Genomic DNA, 7,107 nt, shown 5'->3' on the forward strand with positions numbered 1-7,107 from the left:
CTGTTCGAAATATCGGCGTCTCTCGACCTGACGCTTTTACCTACTTTAAAGGGGTCGCGACACTTTGAGAATGTGGTTCATTGCATCATGCACACATTGTATTATGCATCACCGGAATATTGAGCAAACAAGTTTTTTCTGAGTACTGGACGAGATATGAACCCTTGAACACACGAACTGTGGAACTCCGACGTCGGAGCTCCGGGCATTCCCATAGGTAGTCGTAAGCACGTGACCTCTCTCCCGCTTCCTCACTGGCGGAGACATACCCCTTGACGTAAGAGCCGCATGTGTTCCGGTATTCGCGTCTCTTCGCGTCTATTTCTTCCTTTGCTGTAAAACTTGAAATGCAGGTTCACATCGATGTAAATGAGTCCATTTTACATTTATCCGGAATAACCTGAGACCAAGTGTCGCAATCTCTATATAATGAACCTTCACTTGATCGCTGTATTCTGCACTTTTCGACGTATCTGTGTTCTACTGCCTAGACCACGTGTGTAGAGCATGCATCATTCGTGAGGAAGGCATGCAGAGCGAAACACAAACAGGTAATGAACCAGCTGTCAGCGCAAACTGTGATGGCATTGTGCCTGTACGATAATATGTGGAACAGCGATACACCCTACACGTGCTGCAGTGGTTCTTACAGCAGCGGGCGTACGCCTTGCCGTAACAACCATTTGATGACGGCGGCCGAGGAACACCGTCCCTTCAAGAAATTCTGAGGAAGCCATTCAAATTACCTAAGCATGCACGGGACTCCCTCTAAGCGATGACGGATAAGCTACAGTGATATGGCGCATAATTTGGAGCTGTTGTCCAGTGCTAAAACTCGGCACTAAAGATAAATGTCCGACGACGACGAAACTCGTGCGCCATGACAACGTGCACAAGACATGACCGTTCCTTTAAAGATGCTAAAATATGAGTAGCATTATATTTTGTTTTGCCGTTTGATCACGGCGAATAATGCGCGACTCATAAATTTGGCGGTCTACTTGCTAGTAAGTACGCTTATCTCCCCGCTTTTATTCCTACTCTGCGAAGCCAAGTTATTACACGAGTGTCCAACTAAATTGCACACGACAATGCAATAAACAATTTCCTAAAGCATGACATAACGGTTGAAATACCTACGTTAATGACTACTATGCTTTCGCTGGACACACGTACAGGATTCCTTGTACTGTTTTGAGGCTGTCGGTGTTGTAAGAGGTGCAGGACTTGATGATGTGTTGTAACTCTTTCCAGGTTCGGACTTAGCAAGATGGCCAGGGAGCATGCCTTGTCAACGAAAGTCTTGAACTACATCACCTTTGTATCCCTGGTCATACTGCTATGTTTCTTCATCAACTATCCTATTGTTCGCTGGCTTCGACAGATCAGAGTAAATCACTGTTTGACATCATCGTGCGAGAAGTTCACCCGTGATATACGCATGTCGATCAATCGAAAGGCTCCACCGTGCCAAGACTTCTATAAGTTTGCTTGCGGTCATTGGGAGAGAGCGCATCCCGGATACAGCGATCAGACAGATTTCACCTTCGAAAAAATCATCAACGGAATGATCAGTCGGCTGAAAAAAATTCGTGTTCCTGCACAAGGGCAGAGTGCAGTGCAGAAGGCTGCGGCCATATTCCAAGCGTGCACCAGTATGATCAACACAGAGTCTACAAATGCAGAGGCCATGCTTCGCCTGCTGGACAAGTTGAATCTCAACTTCCCAGCTGGAGGTAGTACAGTGCAGCTGAAAGCGCTTGACGTGCTGGTGTCTCTGTCACTATCTTATAACATCGATTTGCTCTTTACTCTGGATCTGTACGAGGATTACACAGGGATTTACAATCTGAGACTATCAGTGTCTGCTCCGATCCTTATCAATTATTACCTTCTGACTAATGGAACGACCAAGCAAACAATGCGTCAAGCTCTGAAACTTATTTATGGTGATCTAAACTTCGAAGCCATGATCGCTGTAGTTCTCAAGTTCGAGGACGATGTCCGTGAAGCATTTCTTGTGCTACCTCCACGGCGTCAAATGGCTGAGGCTATAATGATCGGGAACATTGGTAACTACATGCCCAACTACCCTGGTTCTGAATGGGTTCGAGCCATAAACAATGTGCTGCCACAGGCCAAAGCCATCACCAGTTCCACTGTGGTTTGGATCGAGGACGTCTACATTTTACAAACGGTGTCAGATCTTGTGCTGAAGCTTGAGGACCAGATGTTACTGTCCTGGTTTGTGGGCTGGGGTGTTATCAGGACACTTGGAATGGAAGCATCATACCCACTTGGAACTGCCCTATCCAACATGGAGTTTGTCTTCAGTGAGAAGCGGTGCCTCGCAAGTGTGCGCGAAAATTTGCATTTTGCCCTAGTCACTCCCCAAGTGATGACGATTAGTGGTTTATCAGCGAAAATGTCTATCATGCGCCTTTCGGTGCACATCAGGAGAAGCTTCGTCGAAATGATTCGGCAAAACCATTGGATGGATGAAAAGACAAAGTCCAACGCCATCCGCAAAGCCATCTATATGATGCTGTTGGACGGATTCCCGTCATTTGCTGAATTTCCAGACAAGTTGAACAAGTATTATGCGCATATACCAGACATTAATGCAGACTACATGAACGTCTCTATCACCCTTAGGGAGGCAAAAATGAACAAGATGAAACGTCTACTGCACACGCATATCTCGGAATCGGATTTCAACATGTGGAACTTCCCATTAGATAGCGTGCATTCACTAAAGTATCATAATGATCTCAACAAAATGATCGTTCCTGTCGCCGCAGCCTCTCCGCCTCTGTTCATCAAACTGTTCCCAACTGCGTGGAAATTTGGGGGCTTAGCCACTGCGATCGCGGAGGAAATGTCACATGCTTTCGACGTTCTTGGTAAAAACTACAACCCGTTTGGGTCTCCGTCTGACTGGTGGACGAACAAGACACAGCTCCGCGCCAACACGCGATCTCTTTGTTACCTACAGGATTTTGGCCTGTGGTCTAATGGAGCGAAAGGCCTGACCACAGTTGACCAATTCCGCATGCTCAAGGCAGCGCTAACTGGTGTCAGCCGCGCTTTTCATGCTTATTCCATATATCCTCACGCGAACGACAACAGGCTGAGGACACTTGATTACTTGTCAAGCAATCAGATCTTCTTTCTCAGTTACTGTTACCGTTGGTGCTCCAAAACATCATCTACTTATGCGATGAACCAGCACATGTGTAATTTTCCGTTGTCGTATACGAAAGGGTTTACGGATGCTTTCTTTTGCAAAAAGTCTGACCACATGTACTATAGACGAAAATGTAGCTAAGGTCAAAAGTTACACGGCTTTTAAATATGTACAGCAAAAGTTTAGTGCATACTTGTTTAGAGATTTAACGGAGAACTCGCCAGTATGTGACCCCTTTGAAGCTTCTTAATGTATATAGTAACTTCCGTTTGTAATTAAACGCGTGAGGAAGAATGTTGTTTGGGTCAGTAAACTACTCGCTTCTGGCACAGTGCATTCCATGTACAAGTAAAATCGTAATGATGCACCCGCATGGGCTAGCTCGAGGATATATTGAAGTACAGCCGGCTCTTTGTGTACTACGTTGAGACGAGACCACGGACGAGACACGCATCGGATCAATTGTCTTCGGATGTCCTAGTGGTAACGAAAATTTTAATAAACATGATATGTTTATTCACTGTTAAAATGGTCTAGCAATCACATTTGGGCACTGCAACTCAAAACATGTCTGTTATCCACGCGTGTGGAAAAGCCCGTTGTAGAATTTGTAGCACGCAAATTCGGGTATCTAGTTTTCTGATTAAAGTAAAATGCAGAACGGGTCCAAATTTAAATAAAATGTGTAAATACCTATAACCCCCAACTCGCGAAAAATAGCCTTCCTGACCTCGTTTTTATGTTCCTTTTCTGTGGTTGGTTGGAAACCACCTTACAGTTTGGACGAAGAAAAAGCGAATTAAAAAATAAATAAATAAAAGTAAATAAACCTGAAAGCAGGCTCGCGTGAAGGTATTTTGCGTGTGAAACACTAGGACATATAAAAGCGACGATGGCCTTCAGCCGTTCCGATATTTAATCCGTTCTTTCTTCGCGCTGCTCTGTTTGATGACATATTCACTCAGTGGAAACCAGGATGCCATGTTGACATGCATAGGCGCGCGACGCGCTGCGAACGAAGTCCTCCTTCTTCTTTCCCATCGTGTAGACAAGCAGGGGGACCCTGGAAGCCTCCCGCTATGCTAGTCCTGCGACTGTCGGTAATCTTGGTCTTTGCTGCCAGTCTGTGTTGTGGAAATGAGCGTCTCAATTCCAAGTTAAAACTGGCGCAGCTCATGAAGAATATATCCTGGCAGCATGACATCGGCTTGTCGAATACGCTAAGGAAATCGGTCCTAGATATCCTTGAGCAGCAGCCAGAGCCTGGACAACGAATGATGGCATTCCGCGCCATTGGTGAGCCAGAAGGATTCCGCAGTTTAGGCAGTAGGAGCCAAAGGACGAGGCTGGAGCGCCGAAGTTTGGACACGCCAGGCAGTAGAAGCGCCGTGGACGTGAGAACCATGAAGTTTGAAAGAGGTGTGTGCCCTTCAGTTCGACTTTGTTTATTGTTGGTGACTTTTCAAACTGGTATTGTGGGCTTCCTGGTATCCTCACCACCATTCTTTGGCAGATCACATAATATGGCAATTTGGTTGTCAGTGTAGCCAAAAAGCAACACTGTAATATTTTTAAAGACTGTCACGATTGCAACTAAGGGTTGTTGGTTTGCGCGTGAATTGCTCTGTGTACGGGCTACGATGTTCACGGACTTTTGAGTCGTCGTTCATAGTTGCTCTACCCTGCGTGTTAACGTCAAAGCGACAGGCTGTTCTTCCAGGTCTTCTTGTCTGGAAAACAGGGCCCACTTGCACGATCGTTGAGAAAACTCCTCAGTGCCGCCCTCGGTACTTTGCCAGTGCGCTGTGTTACGAAGGCTGCCAGTGAGGAACTTCCTCAACGATCCTGCGAGCGGGCCGGCAGGTCTTCCTGAAAGTGTTGTGAAATTGGAGTACGTTGTTACCTGTAAACTAATACTCTAGTTTGCAGGTTCACAAAGTCTCGACGAGCGTGGGCGCTCTCCTATTGTATAGACTGTGTTAACTGTGAGCATGGGTAAAGCAAGAAATCCGCTCTAGTTGCTATACCTTCCTCATGTCATAGGCGTGCTTCATCTGGAAATAAACATTCGGCATATTTCATACAGATCTCAGAAGGTAGACAAGGTTCGTTAAGTGCAACCTCTATTTTTATTGGTTTGAAGTACTCACCGAAACCTCTTTACAAACTAAATTTTACAAAATTTATTTGGGAAAGTGTTCGTTCTAACTTAGGTGCGCACTCAAGTAGAAGACTCCTGCATTCGTTTCAACGTGTCAATGGTTTTAATTGTAGATATTGCATTTCAGGTCGCCCACATATCTACGAGAAACGCACACAGAAAGGTGTTGAGCTTTCTTGTTCCGTTGGCTACCAGGCACAGGTGTCCATATTTTGGACATTGAATGGAAGACCCCTGGAAGATTACGACCTGTTGTCTGAAGAGACAGTGCCAGAAGGCCGCGTATCCAATCTTGTTATTAAGAACCTGGCAAGACTTCCTACAAGCACAGGAGTGTACACGTTTAATTGCACCACGCTAACGGACTATGACCTGTCAACCGTTCACTTGGATGTGAACATTCCGCTAAGCGACATGTGCAAAGACGCCGACTGCTCTGAGAGGATGGCTGTGTGCCGTGACATGTCTTGCGCTTGTGAGGGCTACTACAAAGTTCGTTTGACGTCAAAGCATGTCACCTGTCGCGATGAATCCTACCTGGAAACCCCCTGCATGTATAACGAACAGTGTCTTAGTACCACGAAGCACAGCGAATGCACTAGTAAAGGATGGTGTGCTTGTGTGAAGGGTTACGGTCGTACAGATCACAACAAGTGCGTTCCTAAAGTGGGCGTCAGATCACGTTGTAACTCAGAGGACGAGTGCGCAGACTATGATGCTACGTGCATTTTGAACCATTGTACTTGCTTCAGTCACAAGAGAGAATTAGGAGACCGCTGTGTCAGCATTAGCAGTCTTAGCACTTCTATGGAAGGCTATAAATTCAGCGCTGGAGATCGCAGTGCACCACCGACTGTTTCCTTAGTCCTAGTGCTTTGGGGCCTCAGGCTCATATAATGCTGAACAAAGATATAATTTGCTTTGGAGTTGTGTCATGAGACGTGTGGTTAAAGCGGTGTATCATTTGTCTCTCTCTGCACCGTGGTTATCGGTGAAAGGCGCTGTTGCTATTCGTTCCAAGTATGCCCGACTCGACATTTAAAGAGGATGTGTTACATAAGACGTGAATGCAAAAATGTGAAGAGTTTCCGCAGAAATGATACCCCGCGTATTTTCTTGACAGTGATTGGAGCTCTCCTCCTCACGGCATATGGCGTGTTAGCTCTGTCGCTATGCGCTTGTCACGGTACTGCTAGGTAAAATGAAGACTGGTAGAGACAGGGTAGCTTGCATGTTTTGGTCGACGGGGTAGTCTAAGAGGTCTCAACCAAAATCCATAGATATATCCATTATGACTGCAGACTGACGAAAAGTGCAAACTATGGCTTCCCCGCACGTTTTTTCACTTCCGCGGTGCAACAACCATGCAGTCAGGACACATACTCTCAGTGTCTCCTCCAAAATTATATTCTGTTTCTTCCTGGTTTGGTGGCATCCACTTCACAAAAAAACATTCAGAGGCCTCCAGTCATCGTCTTTCTCATGGCCGATCGCTTTACTACAGATCTTGGCGTGGGGAAGTTGTCAATCACTCAAGCAGTGGAGCAGAAATACCCCGGGATGCCATATGTTGCGATGACATACTCACATACTCACACTCGCACACATACTCACACTCACATCCTCAGCACTTTGGAAATGCGCTCTAGTCCCGGTATTGGCATGCGTAGAACTGCACTCCTGTGTGTGGACAGGATGGCTGTCCGATTTCGTCCGTGACAAACCATCGTATGCAACTAAGCTCGCATCATAGGGTTAC

At 46.1% G+C, this 7,107-nt stretch overlaps 2 protein-coding genes across 2 annotated transcripts; both read left to right on the top strand.

Annotated features, from left to right (window-relative positions):
• The first annotated feature begins 862 nt into the window (after positions 1-862).
• Positions 863-3,716, top strand: LOC135397495 (neprilysin-11-like). The gene is made up of 2 exons (XM_064629102.1): positions 863-1,007; positions 1,255-3,716. Exon 2 carries the CDS (start codon positions 1,271-1,273, stop codon positions 3,326-3,328), a length of 2,058 nt encoding a protein of 685 aa, XP_064485172.1. The 5' UTR covers positions 863-1,007; positions 1,255-1,270; the 3' UTR covers positions 3,329-3,716.
• Positions 3,717-4,026: 310 nt separating this feature from the next.
• On the top strand, positions 4,027-6,274 carry LOC135397503 (uncharacterized). Its single transcript, XM_064629109.1, has 2 exons — positions 4,027-4,606; positions 5,476-6,274. The coding sequence occupies exons 1-2, from the start codon at positions 4,177-4,179 to the stop codon at positions 6,243-6,245; spliced, it is 1,200 nt and encodes a 399-aa protein (XP_064485179.1). The 5' UTR covers positions 4,027-4,176; the 3' UTR covers positions 6,246-6,274.
• The last annotated feature ends 833 nt before the right edge of the window (positions 6,275-7,107 follow it).

This window comes from Ornithodoros turicata, chromosome 1 (assembly GCF_037126465.1).
Source record: "Ornithodoros turicata isolate Travis chromosome 1, ASM3712646v1, whole genome shotgun sequence".
Classification (NCBI taxonomy): Eukaryota; Metazoa; Arthropoda; class Arachnida; order Ixodida; family Argasidae; genus Ornithodoros; species Ornithodoros turicata.

Coding starts and splice junctions, on each gene's coding strand:
- LOC135397495 (XM_064629102.1), top strand. CDS start 1,271: ATGGCCAGGGAGCATGCCTTGTCAACGAAAGTCTTGAACTACATCACC.
- LOC135397503 (XM_064629109.1), top strand. CDS start 4,177: ATGCATAGGCGCGCGACGCGCTGCGAACGAAGTCCTCCTTCTTCTTTC. Junction 4,607..5,475: donor AACCATGAAGTTTGAAAGAG/GTGTGTGCCCTT, acceptor ATTGCATTTCAG/GTCGCCCACATATCTACGAG.